The sequence below is a fragment of the Nothobranchius furzeri genome, chromosome 14 (genome assembly GCF_043380555.1).
Source record: "Nothobranchius furzeri strain GRZ-AD chromosome 14, NfurGRZ-RIMD1, whole genome shotgun sequence".
Taxonomy (NCBI): Eukaryota; Metazoa; Chordata; class Actinopteri; order Cyprinodontiformes; family Nothobranchiidae; genus Nothobranchius; species Nothobranchius furzeri.
In genome coordinates this window covers 22179487-22195957 of record NC_091754.1, presented here as the reverse complement: position 1 = coordinate 22195957, position 16471 = coordinate 22179487, and the positions used below count along the sequence as shown (strand labels likewise).

General features: G+C 41.4%; 1 protein-coding gene across 1 annotated transcript in view; it reads left to right on the top strand.

Annotated features, from left to right (window-relative positions):
- The first annotated feature begins 1051 nt into the window (after positions 1 to 1051).
- The window catches only part of LOC107389972 (ras-related protein Rap-2a), a 38205-nt gene continuing 22785 nt past the window's right edge, over positions 1052 to 16471 (top strand). Inside the window, exon 1 of the mRNA XM_015966421.3 lies at positions 1052 to 1510. Within this exon, the coding sequence (XP_015821907.1) occupies positions 1197 to 1510 (314 nt within the window). The 5' untranslated portion in view covers positions 1052 to 1196. The remainder of the gene's footprint in view (positions 1511 to 16471) is intronic.

The following is a 16471-nucleotide window of genomic DNA, read 5'->3' as shown; positions in this document are numbered from 1 at the left end:
AATTGTAATGGTATTGAATGTTTATTAATTACGATTTCAAAAATAATACATAAACATAAAAATGAAAGTGATGGGGAAAAGGGTCGATCATATTTTTTTTAACCCTGTCTGTTGAGTGACTGTTTAGCGTGACGTCTGATATATATATATATGTATATATATACACACACATACATACATACATACAATGCTCGATACCAAGAGTTTTCCTATCAGTTTGTGAGAAAAAGAGGCCAGAACACAGAGGGTTAAGCAGCATCCATGAAGCATGCTCATAGTATTAACCAATGGCAACGCGAGGCGGCGTGGCCATGGCAACAGCATCCGGTGTTGTTTTCCTTTTTTTCTCTCTACTCTTGGATACGCATCCTGGAGCTGCCCTTGTGATTGGCTGAGCTCTCTTTGGATGTCACTGGGGCAACCGAATGATGGGAAGTTTAACACATGAACGGAAATGTCGGCGCTGAATCTCACTGGCTGCCTGTGATCGGCTCCCATTCGGCCTCCTGTGAGAAGCACAACTGCCGAGGCGACCATTGGGTTGTTCTTACGTCTGTCTCATGAAGGAGGTTCGTTTTTTTTTTTTTTTTTTTTTTGTATTGGGTACGGAAGCCGAGCGGGGACCGGCTGGTTTCGCAGTGGCCGCGGATCTCCTCCACCCGAGAGTATGGCGGCTGGAATCGCTCGGGATAGCGTGGGAGACGCGGAGGCATGCCCGAGAAGGCAAAAAAGAAACAAGAGGTTCCTGTGAGGAAGAGTCGGGGCAGTTTGAGTTTGTGTTTAGTTCTGGACTGGTGACAGTCTAGAGATTGAGCCTTTAGTTGAATCTCAGCTAAAGTGTGTGTGATTTTTTTTCTTTTTTTCCCCCCTCCAGCATCCTCGATGGAGCAAGTTTGTTTTTATGAAGCACACAGAGGGTGAGCTAAGCAGATGAAAACGGTATTCGTCCTCCTTCCTCTGCACGTTTTGGACAGCTGCAGTCCTCGTTTGCGCGTGTCGCTGTCAGTCTCTGGCCTGCAAATGGGGGATTTCTACCCAGAAATCCACGTCGGGGCACCGAGTCTTTGTGCTCTGCCATAACAGCTGAGCCACCGCGCGCGAGGCACGGGGACAAAAATGGGACGCGGATGGTGAACGCGATCGCTCATTTCAATGTCGCGCCGAGACTGATTGCCTACTGATTGATTGAATCCACAATGCGCGAGTATAAAGTTGTGGTCCTGGGCAGCGGTGGGGTCGGGAAATCAGCCCTCACTGTGCAGTTCGTCACCGGGACGTTCATCGAGAAGTACGACCCCACCATAGAGGATTTTTACCGCAAAGAGATCGAGGTGGACTCCTCGCCCTCGGTGCTGGAGATCCTGGACACCGCCGGTACCGAGCAGTTCGCCTCCATGCGGGACCTGTACATCAAAAACGGACAAGGATTCATCCTGGTCTATAGCCTGGTGAACCAGCAAAGCTTCCAGGACATCAAACCGATGAGGGATCAGATCATAAGAGTAAAAAGGTGGGTGCAAAACTAACAAATGCATGTCGGAGATGACATTTCATTCTTATTATTAATGACCTTTTGGGGGGTTATTTAGTTTCAGGGCCTGGTGAACTAAACCTCGCCTACAGCTGCTGTGCCTTCATCCTCTGTATCAAACAAGTGATTTTTCTAGACTTTATGCCATGTTTACCTTCAACAGGACTGATCCGAGGCCAGTCGCAGCATGGTAAATACACCAAGCCAGATGCTGCAACCGCTGCAAAAATACTCAGGAATACCCAGGATTCAATGCTACTGAAGCTCTGCAGAGAGCTTCAAGGAAAGAGCAGCTTTTGCTAAACTGTTGGGTTTGTTTGTGAGGGGGGGGGGGGGGGTAGTACCCGCCAGCCTGGTTCTGCTGAGGAAAGACCATACAGTTTTTAATCCCCACAGAAGGAGAAGGCAAAGATTGCCTGATGTGCCTGCACTGATGGTCCAGAAGTGATGTCATCACGGAGAGCTGCTGATTGATTCAGGGTTGTGTTTTGGTTTGCTGCTTTGTTCATGCTTGCCGGCTGACTTTGCATGATGTCATAAACCCTGCTGAGAGCTTAAATGTGCAGTGTCATGGATGCTCAAATGACCATTCCTGTATGAGCTCTGATGGTGGACGCATTAAAATCGGCTTATGCCTTGTAATATTTAGTGATACGGCTAATTAATTTAGATGATCCTCAGCATTTGGACAGAGCAGCTGAATCCAGCCTTAGTGCGCTGATTTGGTCTCAATTCTGACCACCCTGGAAAAACCTGATCTATTTTTTTTGTCTCCACAAAAAAAAAAAAAAACATTAACTAGAAGATGCCTATCTCTCATTTCAGCTTTTATCACCTCACTGGATTTTACAAATCCCACCAGCACCTATCTCCCCTTACCAATAATATTAATGTGTGGCTCTGTTTGAAAGAATGAGGCCAACATGTTTCCCCCACATGAGTTAAAAATACAGCAAAAACAGGGTATGTTCAATCTGTGAGTGTGTGTTTTAAATGTAGATGTGTGCATGATCACACAACAGATAGAGCCAGGCTGTTGTGTGTGATTTCACACCAAATATGTTGGAGAATCTGGTGGTGTTTTCTAATATCACACTAGAATTTATTTATTTATTTATTTATTAGTGGAACAAAAACATGAACATTTTACACACTACTCCAACACAGCTGTTCATTTTAAAACTCCATGTTTTGTGCAGATTTGAACACTTAAAATCTAAATTTAAGTGAATTTTTTTTGTTTGTTTGTTTTACCTTTGATCTCATGATGAAATGACCTCCTAACAAATGCGACACATATCCATTGGTAGTGTTGCGATTTACCTGTTTGTATGTGTTGTAAATATTCAACCTCTACCACACCAAATGTTAGCTATGTTTAGCTTACATGTACAGAACAGGCAAAAACATTATAAACACACTATAAAAGAATAAAGCAGCATGCGTGTAAAAATCAAACATAGTTTAAAAGTAGGGGTGGGAATTTAACGATTAATGAAAAATATTTATGCGTTAAAAAATTAATGCTTGAGCCCGAGCATTCCCCAATTGTGGGCCAAAGATTAGCATAGCCATTTATCCTCTATATATCAAAAAATAACATCAAGCACCATCTCTAAAGAAGCTGCAGAGCCTGGGCTACAAGACCATACAACCCTGTTTTACGTGCTCCAAACACAATTGATGCGATTATGGCAAATCACTCTTCAGAAAGAAAAGAAAAAAAGAAAAAATAATTGACTTTTAATTTTCTGTTTTCTAGTCGGTAGAAAGCATGCAGGTTGTAACTTTATTACAGCAGGAGGGACAAGTGGACATGCAGCATTCATCTTGTAACTCTCAGCAGAACTTCCCCTGAACTCTACACTAAACCTCTATTTAAATAAGCTGTGCTCTGCTGCCACCCAGTGTTCATTTCAGTACACAACATTTACAATGTTCCTTGTCCATTTTACACTTCATCAAAAACACATATACTGATATTTACACATTCCAACAAATCCTACAATGGTTACCTTTACAATGAGACCAAAGTAATCAAATAGACCAGAAATGTACTCATTTAAGTGCGGGTATGTCACCTGTGCTTCACTTACATTATTTTAATTTTACAAAATGCGTGGGGAAAATTGTCTTGAATGCTTAAAATGTGATTAATCAAGATTAATTAATTACAAATCTTCTGGTTAATTTGATTATTTTGTAATCAGGTCCCACCCCTATTTAAAAGATAACATGTTTACATCTACACAAACCCCTGTGCAAAGGTGCTGCAAACACTGGATATACTCCAATGATTGTTGCTATTAAAGGTGGAATCGACATTCTTGGAAAAAGTCACTCAAGCTACATTTTGAAAAACAATTCAAAGGCCCAACCTCTTTTCTGAGACTCCCCACTAGGGTCACAGAATGGGGCATTGAATGCAGAGCTGCCTAGTGTATTGGATGGAATGCCCGGCATTCCATCCAATACACTAGGCAGCTCGGCTCTGGCTTTGCTTCCTGTTCGGCTGCTCCAAGTCAAGAGCGAGTGATTTGTGCACATAGAGAGGTATTTGAGGAGAGGAAGACACATTCAAAGGAGCATTTTGATGGATAATGTTTGAATATGTTATTTTCTAGGATTGTACGTTTCAGATGCGATTCAAGTGGTTTAATTTTTTTGACAACATATTTAAATTATTGGATATCATCAGTATGGGAAATGTCTTTCAAGCACAATGCCCTAGAAAAACATCTCAGGCTCCACCATCAATTGGCATATTTGGCTTTTTTTTTTTTTTGTAGTTTTAATGTTCAGCCGCTTTGTTGAGACTTCTGTTAGTATCATCTCTGCTCCTGCTTCAGTTTTGCCACAAAGACACTGGTGACAGTTGCATCACAGAGAAATCAGAGAGCTTCATGATAGCATCAGAAAATTGGGACTTTTTATTTTTTTGTTTTTGTTTTGGAGACACTGATTGTTGTAAAGGTTGGACATGTCTGATATATTAAAAAGCTGAGGAAGCGTCTATGGTGGATTGTTCTTGTGTTTCGATGCCAGAACACTGATGACCCGTCACGGCCATATTGGCTGAGGTTAGAGGCACTGTTGTGTGTCGCTCTCATTCCGGACCCAGTCAGCATCCATCAGTGCCTGCTGATAGCATCTCAGAGGCCATGGGCACTCGTGATTACACCCTGGACTGCCCCGTATTTCTCCTGGATGTCATTATTCCTCCCTCTAGCTGCATTTCAGTTTACATGAAGCAAAGATTGTGATTGGTGAATCAGCTGAAGACAAGAGGTGAAACAGGGAGCCACATCAACCCAGGGTGATAGCTCTGCTGTCCAACAGCCATGCTGTTGATGCTGATGCAACTCCTGCTCAATGTGCGTTTTGCCATTTCAGCACCCTGAAAAACTTGTCATTTGATGGCTGTTTGATCTGTCATCTGGTTCAAAGGTCACGGAGCAGTTGCCTGTCTTTGTTTGTTGTGAAAAATGCAGAAAGCTAAAGGTCAGTAAAGATTACTTAACAGTTGACCTGGCACACAGATGCTGTGTTAAAGGCCTCAAGCTGTGTGCTGTGGTTCAAGTTAAACTTTTCAGGAAATGCCTGAAACAGAGCTGGAAACAGCAGGGTTTCCCTTACGTAGCCGTGGCAGCCCGCCACGGCTGAAATCCCACCGCCACGCCTACAAGATCCCAAGTTTTTTTTCTTTTTGTTTTTTTTTTTGCGCCGTTTCCCGAAGAAGCAGCGGGAACTACAATGTTGTCGCTTGTGATCACAGCCGGCGGGCAGCAAGCAGGGCAAGGTGAAGTTACAGCATAAGTTACTGAGTTTAAAATTAGGAAGGTAGCAGTGGATATAATGCTTTTTGGTTTACATGTTTCAATAGCATTAAGATAAACGAGTGTTGACGATCTTGACAGGGTTTCCTCCAGTGCTTATTAGGCCAGGTTTTCCTCCCCCCACCAGGCTAAGCATCACTTATTCATGTAAAAAAAAAAAAATTTTCATGTCTGACTTTAACCGCATCTAATACTGTATTACGGCGTGAGCGCAACAGCAACAACTAATGGGCTCGTCACACGGGAGGCGACATCGCCTCTGCTCCATTCATTTTCAATGAGACATGCGCAGCAAAGCGATAATCGCGGGTCTCTCTCCTACCAAGGGAAACGCGAAAAACGTGCGTGTGAAATTTTGCGCTCCTGCACGTGTCGTGCACGGACGACCCAGCGACGCGATCCCAGAAAGTTGAAACATTTTCAACTTTTCATCGCTGTCGCTCGGACGAGGACCAATCAACGGAGGTTTCATTCACTGACCAATGAGCGGGCAGGATGCTCCATACACCTCCGAGCAAACATGGAGGAGAAGTTGATTATTATTATGTTTTATATAGTAAAATCAGAAGTAAGATTTCACATAACTCTAGCAGCACCTTGTGAAACATCATATCTACCACTTTTTAAACTCTGAACCGCTTAAATAACCTTAATTCCCTCCAACCTGACACAGCCAAACAAAACAACGGAAGTTTCAATTTCGCCATGGAGCAGAACGCGTAGACTGCTTTGCCGCTGGCCGCTGCCGCGGATCGCCTCCCGTGTGTCAGGTAATAAAAGCCACAGCGACAAATTTCGCTGATCGCAGTCGTTTGTCCCCTCCCGTGTGTCGAGCCCATCATGTGAAATCTTACTTCTGATTTTACTATATAAAACATAATAATAATCAACTTATCCTCCATGTTTGCTCTTTGCTCCTAGGGGAAACACTGAACAGTCATACAGGAGAACCTGTCTAGCTTTTAATGGTGATACAGCTTCAGTCCAGACTAGAATGTCTCACCATTGCTTAGGAAAAGTTCAGATATGTTTCAAGATCACACAGGTCTGATCTTTCCAGTCCTTTGATTTATGATTCAGTGCATGTAAATGTGAAATATTGAAGAGAGAGTTCAGATCTTTTGAAGTGGGCTTCTCTGGGAATATTATGGAAGATTACTTCCTGATGCAGAAAGCTCTTTGAGTGACCCCGTTTTAAAAAAGTTGACTTAAGCTAACGCTAGGCTTAGCTAGGTCAAGAATGTTGATTTTTGTCATCTTTATGTAAACCTTTATGTGGTGATCAGCTTTCCATTAGACATGTAATTACATAGTAATATGTGGTTACTTGTAAGCAGCTAGCTGTTGCACTTCCTGTGCAGCCTGGGAGCACTTCCTTATACTTCCTTAATAAAGTATTTTTGAATTGAATTGAATAACAATCATTCTGTAATAACTGTCTACTATGAATTTTAAATAAATTTACAAGTTATTAAGTAGCAAAAGCATGAAGTGGTATGAGCTGATTTTTCAGACTGAGGTTAGTTTAAGATGGTGGCAATCCACGGTGGATTTTTTTTCTACTCTGAAACTAGCAGTTAGCTTGTCAGTCTTATCAAGACGAATTTATTTTACAAACTTTGTGGATGACTCAAACAGAGATTCTACTGGTTACTGTAAGTTATATTCTTAAAGGTAGAGTCTAAGGGGTATGTTGGCAAGAATCTGGTGATACAATATACATCAAAATTGATGGGAGATTATTTTATTTATTTAACTTATATTTTATGATAGAAACCGCTTGAGATGTGACATCTCATTTTCGAGTGGGTCCTCAGATCATACCACAAAATAGCAGATGAGACAGCAGAGTGATTACAACTTACAATTTTAGTCACAACATGATCACAATTCAAACAAAAAGAGAGGGGCGAGGAAAAGAAAAATTCCTGCAAAGCTTTGGCTCACCAATAATATTAGAGATGATAAAATTTATTACACCACTAAATACCAGATGATATTTGCAAGACTACATTTCCTTGGAACAGTGGTGCAGTAGTTAAAGCTTTTGCCTTGCAGCAAGAAGGATCTGGGCTCGTTTCCCGGCCCGGGATCTTTCTGCATGGAGTTTGCATGTTCTCCCTGTGCATGCGTGGGTTCTCTCCGGGTACTCCGGCTTCCTCCCACTGTCCAGAACCATGACTGTTAGGTTGATTGGTCTGTCTACATTGTCCTTGTGTGTGTGTGTGTGTGTGTGTGTGTGTGTGTGTGTGTGTGTGTGTGTGTGTGTGTGTGTGTGTGTGTGTGTGTGTGTGTGTGTGTGTGTGTGTGTGTGTGCGCGCATTATTGTTTTTTCCTGTGTGTCCCTGCAATGGACTGGCACCCTGTCCAGGGTTTACCCCGCCTGATTGCCCGTTGGAAATAGGCACCAGAAGAAGAAATTGGCCAGAAGAAATTATTGGCTTCGACAAGCAAATAAATGCAGAACTGAGACGGAGAGCATTGCGTCATCAGCCGCAATGCATGCTGGGATTCTGGTCGCTGTGATACTTTTTAAAAAAAAATTTATTAACAACTTTCAAACAAACAACCAAACAATTATTTTAAATAAAATTACAGTCATTGCTGCTTTGTCTAAAGCCTGGTTTATGCTTCTCCGTCAGCTCCGCAAGGGACAGACACGCACGGATTGACGGAAGCGTTTTGCTCTTTTACTTCTCCGTCTCCTGGAGAGTGTTGCAAAGCAATTCCCCGGCAGGACCACAGAGGGTGTAGCGCTGTTCTGTGGTATCCTGTCATGTATCGGTCCAAGATCGTGTGTTTATATTGTGTTTTTTGTGTATATAAGAGACTTTTAACACGGACATATTTGTCTCTCATTCTCCCACCGCTTCATGCGCTCCCCACCTCTAAACCCACGTTTCCTGTCATTTCCATCCACAAATAAAACGCTTGCTGCGCATCTTTTCACTCCTCCAGTCACGGGAGAATTAAACGTTCATGTTTTTAGAGTTTTTTCGCGAGGTATTCTTCAAGCTTCTCCGTGTCTGCCGCTAGTTATCCTCGGCTCTCTTTGCAATGGCGCCGCTGTAAACAACAGCGGCGTCCTGACCAACCACAAGCTTGCGTAATCCGTCTCGTTCGACGGATGTTTAAAAAAGTGGGCTCGACTCCGTATGTACTTGCGTGCCTGCCGGAGCCCTACGCAAGGACAGATAATGGTGTTGCGTGTCTCCGCACTGACGCAGACGGAGAAGCATAAATCAGGCTTAAAAGTTTCAGAGCATCAACGAACTGTCCTAAAATTAACAACTTTCATTAGAAAGTACATTTTTTCAATAAAAGCACTTGAGCTTTTTCTCCCGCAGCAATGAATAGTGGATAATACCCTTCACCAAAGTCAGCGGCGATTCGGACTTCGGTGAGGGGTGGATCAAGGGTGCAAAAGGGGTGTGATCAACTTCCGCATTTGAGAATTGAGACACCCAACGCACTCGCACCCCTTGCCGGGATCGTACAATTGAAGGGCACAAGGGAAGTGCGAGCATTGGGATTGGGCCTTAGACTCCCATTGTTGTCCGAATGAAGGCCTTAAACACTGCTGTCACCTAGCAGTTGGAGTTGGAATTGCACCACACAAAAGAAAAACAGTAAATAGTTTCATATAAATTCTCAAGAAAAAAGTAAATCAATACAGTGCCTTTTAATTTTGATTCGGGATCATTGCACAAAATATTGCGATATCTCAGTGTCATCTCTAAAGGAAGAGTAGCAAGGACCCCTCAGGAAAATGGCACATACCCAAAGCAGTGGTCCATCTACTTTTTAAATCCATTTTGCATTTGAGGAGAGGGTTAAATTAATACCGAGGTTTGCAAATTGAGCCTCACAAATAAAACAGCTGGATAGTCAGTTTGTTATCCAGTTGCACACAACCCAACCATCCGCTGTAAACATAAAAGTCCTTTCTGGTGGGGAATGTAAACATTTCTCTTGCTGCCCGGGGCCCCAACACAGCAGGAGATGAACAGCCAGGCCCACGTCTCCTTCTCTCTGACTGAATGTGTTATATGTTATATTACAGCTCAAGCATGCATACATTCCACCACCATCAAAGGAGAACACAAACCTCTGGGGAGGCTTGATGTTTCCCTGGTGGTAACGGTTTCATTTTTCAAAACTCTAATTAAAGCTACACTTCAGCTAATGCATCAAACTGCGCGTTTCAGGAGAGATTAGAGGTTGTTTAGCTGGCATTTAAAGGTACTTTATTAATTTATTTAGTCAAATAACTCTTTGAACCAAAAGTGTCAAGCTAATCCCACTTTGTTGTCACTCTCCGTCAAATGAAATAAGATTCTATTGTCCTTTCAAACTGACATAAGAACTGGAAAAGATGGGTATGAAATCCCTAACCAATGAATCAGTTCACAGTACAGCAGGTGTTTTCCCATATGCTACAACAGATTAGGTAATATTATTGGCCAATATTTGTGTCTTTATGTCCTTTGATTAGTGTTGATCAATGACCTCTAAGTGGAGGTTCCATTCTGGGTAATAGCTTCTTCACCTACCGAAGGTTTCTGCAGACACTGAAGTCACATAACTTCTGTTTGATTCTAAAACATCAGTGGACAGACTGATCGGTCAGCCATTTTTAATAATAATTTGCATTAGCTGTGCTAGAGTATTGTATTAAAGTAGGTTTTTATGTGGGTTCTACATTTGATGCTTAGTGGTCTTGACTTTCAACTTGATGATTGGAGGAAAATGACTTGTCCTCCCGTCTGCACGTCGATATCCATCGACTGCAGCACAAGTCCTATAGCCCTGACTAAATGAGTTGTAACGTGTTTTCATAGATTGTTTCATGACAGATTTTTTTCTTTATTGTTAATTCATTTTTGTCACCAAACAATACAGGTATTGATTTCCAGTCAAACTGTAGATTTTCCATATTTATTAGGAAATCCTTTGAGGATCTGGGTGATAAAACATGTTTTTAAATGTTACTTCTGCTAAGATCTCTAATGCTTTGTGAGTTTTTTCCGTTTGGGGCTTATCTTGATAGTCGAATATCTATTGATAAAATAATACCAGTTCTGTTTTAGACATTAGGAAACAAGGATATCCTGCTGCTGGAACCAAGTTTTGTGATAGCACTTCTAAATCAGGCTGTAAATTATTCAAAGCTAATACCTTTCAAGGCGCTAACCGATTAAAGGTTTTCAATCATGCCAAAGATGGAAAATGTTGTTGTCATTAACAGTTCGACTCTTCTTTTTTCTCCCAATACTCTCTGTGAATAAAATTCCAGTTAGATGATAGCGTTTTTAAATTTTAAAAAGTGCTTTATTTTGTAAAAGGATGAAATTCATGTCAGCACAATAACCTCTTGGTAGCTGGTGGCGCGCCAACGGAACTGCTTTTATACATTAGCTTCAGGGATAGATTAACAGTCTGTCAAGATCAGAAACCCTTTATCCCAAATGCTTTGGTGTTTCTTGGCCGGTGTTTGTCACTTGTGAGAAGCATTAGACTTTAAAGGAATCAAGGGAGTTGCAGAGAATTTGTTTTCATAATCTTCAGACAATCCCAAAGAGGCTCTCAGCAGAAATTAATCAATGAAAAGACTTTTTTTAAGGGCTCCTAGGGTGCAGCTCGTTTCCTTCCTCATCCTGAATCTGTTGGCTGGAATCAAACCCAGTAGCGCTCGTGCTACCAGGCTCCATCAGCGACGTTTGTGTGAGACGATCTGTATCATGCATTATAGATTAGATGTGTCTGGGTGAGCTTGAATGGATGTTTGCAGTCAGAGTGTTCCAGTGCCTTTCCGCATCAGCTTCACAAGCTGAAGGCTAAAGTGTGACAGGCTGTTTGTGTTGTTTTTGTCACAGCTCAAACACAGCAAGGCTCGGATATTTGTGTTTCTTTTACTGTATGTGTTTAAACAAGGGGGCGTGCGTCTTCATTTCCGTCACCGTTGGGTTTATGGTTGACATCCTTTATGCTCAGACCTCGGGAGCCTCCGTATCCGTGGCAGCCACAATGTCAGACCCCTGGGACTGTTGGGCTTCTCCTCTGTTATTATGACTAAATATAGATCCTGTGTTTTCATACCACATGTATTTAAGCCACATTTCTGCTGTGAGGAGGCTCAAATGAGCCAAACGAGGAATGTTTAATATGACCCATCATGGCGTGAGAGGGCATTTTTCTTTTCATAATAATGAAAAAGTGAAACAAGTTTGTTGTGGATTTATAAAAGAATAATAAACAACATTTTCATTCAATCAACAGAAAACTGCTATTTATACAAAGCTAAAACAATGTTTGTAGGCAAGGGACCATCTGGCCAGGAGTGAGGTTTAGACCACAGGGTGTTTCTGACCTCAAAGCCTGTCTTGCAGCACCAGTCTGAGTCTCCACAGAGGAGGATCTGTGGGAACGGAGATCTGAGGTGAAAGTGGGTGTCTTTGTCTCTGGGAACCTGAATATATTCCACAAAAACAAAAGCTCTCAGGGCAGATCTGAGGCTCTGTCAAATCTAAAATGTTTCCAGCTCGTAATGTTTTCAATTCAATTCAGTTAATTTTAATAGTGCCAATTCACAGCAAGGGTCTTCTCAAGGCACTTTGCAAAGTAAACATTCCAGTTACACCTACTTAGGGCATTGAGTTCAGTTCATTATTCCAATTGCAAGTTTTCTATGTAAGCAAACCCAGCAGATTACATCGAGTCACTGGCTTGCTCTGTCAGTGATGGGGATGTAAGAAAATATCGATATGGCAATATATCGTGATATTTTTTTCCTGGAATATTATATCGATATTCAAAAGCCGTGTATCTAATTTTTTGAAGAATGCACATGCAAACATTTGTGTATTTTCTTTTCTTTTGGTGCAATTCAAACGCCGAACACTAGTTGGCAGCAGTGTGCAGTGGATGTTGTTTCCACCACTGAAATGTAAATTCCTCTGCTATGGTTCAGATACCTCATGCAAAACATGTTGCGTATCAGTTTGGACTGTTTATTGAATATTCCTACAGTATATTCAGTAACAAAAAAATCGCTAATAGCGTCTGACTGAATGTATCGCAACATATCATCATACATTGTATCGTCTCCCCTGTAATGTATCGCCAGAATTTCACCAATACACATCTCTAGTCAGTAACTTTACGGCAATGCCTATACTAAGCAGTGCAGAGGAAATCTCCCCTTTAACAGGAAGAAACCTCCAGCAGAACCAGGTTCAGTATGGGCAGCCACCTGTTACGACCATCGACATATACACTGGACAATGCGTGTCCATAGGCTCCAATAATACGTTTCTAAGCCAAAATGGGAGGTGGCCACCACCGCCGTTTTGACCATGTCACAGGTTCCGTCAAGCCAAGACAATTCCAAAAAAGGGAAGAGAGGTGGAGCTAAGGGTGGTGCTGTAAGGCTGGGATCAAATGATGACACCCGTCAAACTGAAGCGATATAGCTACAAGCTAACCCAAAGCTAACGTGGAGGTGGGAGCTAAGCTAATGGAGGTAGCAACCTAGCTACAACCGGAGTTAACTGTGCACAATACCAGAGCTTCTGAGTCACAGATATGCTGGGCTAACCACTGGGTAAAACCGGGTGGAACACAGAGGTCTCCCGAGAGCTCCACAAGCCGGCAGCCGCACAGCAGACAAGCGCCGCTTCGATCAGAGATGCGCAGAGCTGCGGGGAGGGGACCATATGGATAGTCGGAACCCAACTCCACCAACATGTTATATTTCAACCCATTTTCTAAAGTGCAGCATTATATCAATGCACAGGGTTTTACCCTATTACATTTAAATTACATGGTTAAACAGTACATGTTAAAATCTAAGCTCAGCTAGTGCAAGAGCAGCAGTGACCTAAAATACATAAATATAATTTTATTTACCGAAAAAATGAAGTGGAGACTCCTTGGACGCTCTATTAGTGCAGTTAATACCACAGCAAGTCATTTTGTCCAACAATTGCACAAATAATATCCAAAAAGAATGCACAAACGCTACAACTAACGGTCTAAGTTCAGAGACTAAAAATCGTGTAACAATTTTCAGGCAAGGCCGAGGCTGAGGCCTTTCCCCGGAGCTAGCTCTAAGGTCACGTGGGTCTGATGCTCATTAATTATTCAGAATTTTAGGCATTTAATACACTTAAACAGAAGAGTGACAAAAATTCACCCCCCCCTCAGAGTTGTCATGAGTGTAAACTAGATCTATTAAACCAAAAACATGTTTTGGAACCAGGCTGTAAACATGTTTATTTCTGCTGTGAAATTGGTATTTTTAACATGAGAATTTGCTCGCTTCTGACACCAGCCCCCAGCGGATGACGGTGGAACTGCAATTATTCTCACTTCCGTGTTGGCTTCAATTTCAGACCAGTATTATGGGGGCTTGGTCACGACCAACTGGAGGTTTGAGAAGACATAGCAGATACACAAAAAATTAACAGTCCAACTAGTAGTAGCACTTTCAATGTTAAAGAAACTTAAAACTTGATATCAGGATAGAGAAAATGTTCAGTGGTTGGCAGCAGTGTGCCAACGGATGGCCCCCTACAGGAATGCCTGACCTGTATCTTCTCTGGAGAGAAAACATAAAGTTAACAGCTGAAATGACAGGAAACAATGCAGTTGGAAAGTAGTGGTAGAAGAGAGTAGCAGAGTGTGGAAAGTGATTGGCGGGTCCTTCAGCAGTCTAAAGCCTGGGGCACACAGAAGACAGTTGAGCTGCGCCACAGAAGCCCCGTGGTTTTGGGAAGTCAAATGGTCACACTAGGCCGCTGAACGCCATGGACGTCACTAGGATTGAGATATAGGGGGGGCTTAGCCCCAGGAGCTTGACCTCGAACGTTTTTTGTCACACCCTGCAAAAACTTTGTCAATTCATTCATTATCTGAAGAACATTTAACAAAACCTATTATTTTATCACTTTCTTTTCCTTTCCTACTTTTGTGCATTTTCTCTCTTCTTTTCATAAAAAATAACACTTAATCAGTTAATTAGTGGGGTCTATGTTGAAGAAAGATTTTATGTAAGTCCATTAAAAATTAGAAATGTTATATTTCCAAATAAAGCTATTCATTTCAGTCTACTGCACTTAACAGGGGGAAATGTTGTAGTCATTTATTTGTTTAATTACAACTTGTTTAATTATAACTGTTACTGAAATGTTACAATAAAGAACAAATGAATAATTGTAAAACTTTTTTTCTGCCAAATGAGTGTGCAGTTGACAGTTTTAATATATGAATAACACTGCTATGATATGGAATAAAGGAGTATATAATTAACTATTACAAGACAAAATAACAGTATATATAAAAATATCTAGCAAGTAGTAGAACTTATAATACAGAAAGTCAACTATACAGATACAACTTGACATAAGGTTGCAGGTCAGATGATAATTATAGTTTTTTTTTCTCAAGGTCTCTTACATGTTCACTCCTAAATAGAAAACTGTTCAATTTTGCTTGGGAACTTTGTGCTCAGGTAAATGCTCATAACGATGCACTCGCCCCTGTTTTCGCTGTAGATCACTGACCTTGACTATGCAGATCTCCTCAGCATCAACCACCTGATCTCTCTCCTGCTCCTCACTCACTCTCTTAAAAAATCTTCGTATATCCATCTAGCCAACACATTGAAAAACATTTTCAATTTCTAATGCCAAGACAAATGCTACTATGCCATTTAGTTTTCACTCACAATAACTGAAACAGCCATTGGTGGATAGATGGTACAGAATATGGACAACTGTTAGAGCCTAATATAGCCTATGTTTGGTTGCTCATGATGATGGCATTTTCCATAATGTCACATTAGGCTGCCAAAATTTATGTTAAAGTTAGACGAGTACAATATCTCCTTTCTTTCCCATAGGTAAACATAGGAAATATTAAGCAACTGACAACCCAAATGGAAAGAATTCATATAAACATATAGGTTTTAATATATGTTTTGATGTAGCTTTTGAATATATGTGACATATATAAAACTGGCTGTTTATTATAGATACATATATGTACCTATAATATAATATATATATATATTATAGAAAAAATATATAATATAGAAAAACGGTCAATAATATACACTTTCGGCCAGATTCTGATTCAGGTTTTTAGTGTGGAGTGATTTTTGTGCCACCAACTGGAGTGTGCAGTGATCAATCTGCAAGAGCACAACGTCGTATGCAGCCCTCTCTCTGCATGCTCAACTCCATCTCTGCCTGCACAGATCTCCCTGCTGTTGCTCAATTTGCAATTTACAAAGCAATATAGCCTCTCCGTCAGCCAATCAGAGAGCTCTCCATTATGCAATCAAACCATGTCCAGGAAATACTGGCAGGAAAATTGCACTTTTTTCAGATAAAGAGGACTTTATATAATTATATTTAATTAGGTTGATTAACCCTCCTCTTTTCCTGGGACATTTCCACTGTTCACTTCCTTTTACACATCAAGGGATCATTTATGTCTAACCAAACAGAGAAGAAACACTTCATATGTTGAAATTAAAAGTCATTTTTAACTGAAAAGAGTGCAATTTAACAGTTTTAGGAATAGGCAATGCGTCTTTTCTGGAAGTCAAATATGGTCACCCTAATCATGACACATGAATTACAACAAAGTATCTTGCAGGCAGTGGATGGTGACTGGTAGCTAACCAGCAGCAGAGAGCAGTTCAATAAGCTGTTAAATGGGTGTTTTCTGTAAAGCAGTGTTTCCTGGACATGCTTTGATTGGATAAAACAGAGCTGTCTGTGATTGACTGTTGGAGAGGCTACTTGTTGAGGAGAGCAGGGAGAGATTTGCATGTGCAGAATTGATCCCATAGAGAGGGCTGCAGCTGCTGCACACAAGCGCAGAGCAGGTTCTGTTTGTGCAGACTCATTACTGTACTCTCAAGTTGGTGGCATTAAGTCACTCAATGAACTGTCTGGCTGGTTAATCATGTCACTTCAGGGGAGTTTTCCGACCATTTTACTTGACATCAAAGCTTTTCATTATGGTTTGCGGCATGTAAACATGCTAGCGGAGTTAGCATTAGCATGTCGGTGCGGTAGCATTTTCCACTCTCGTC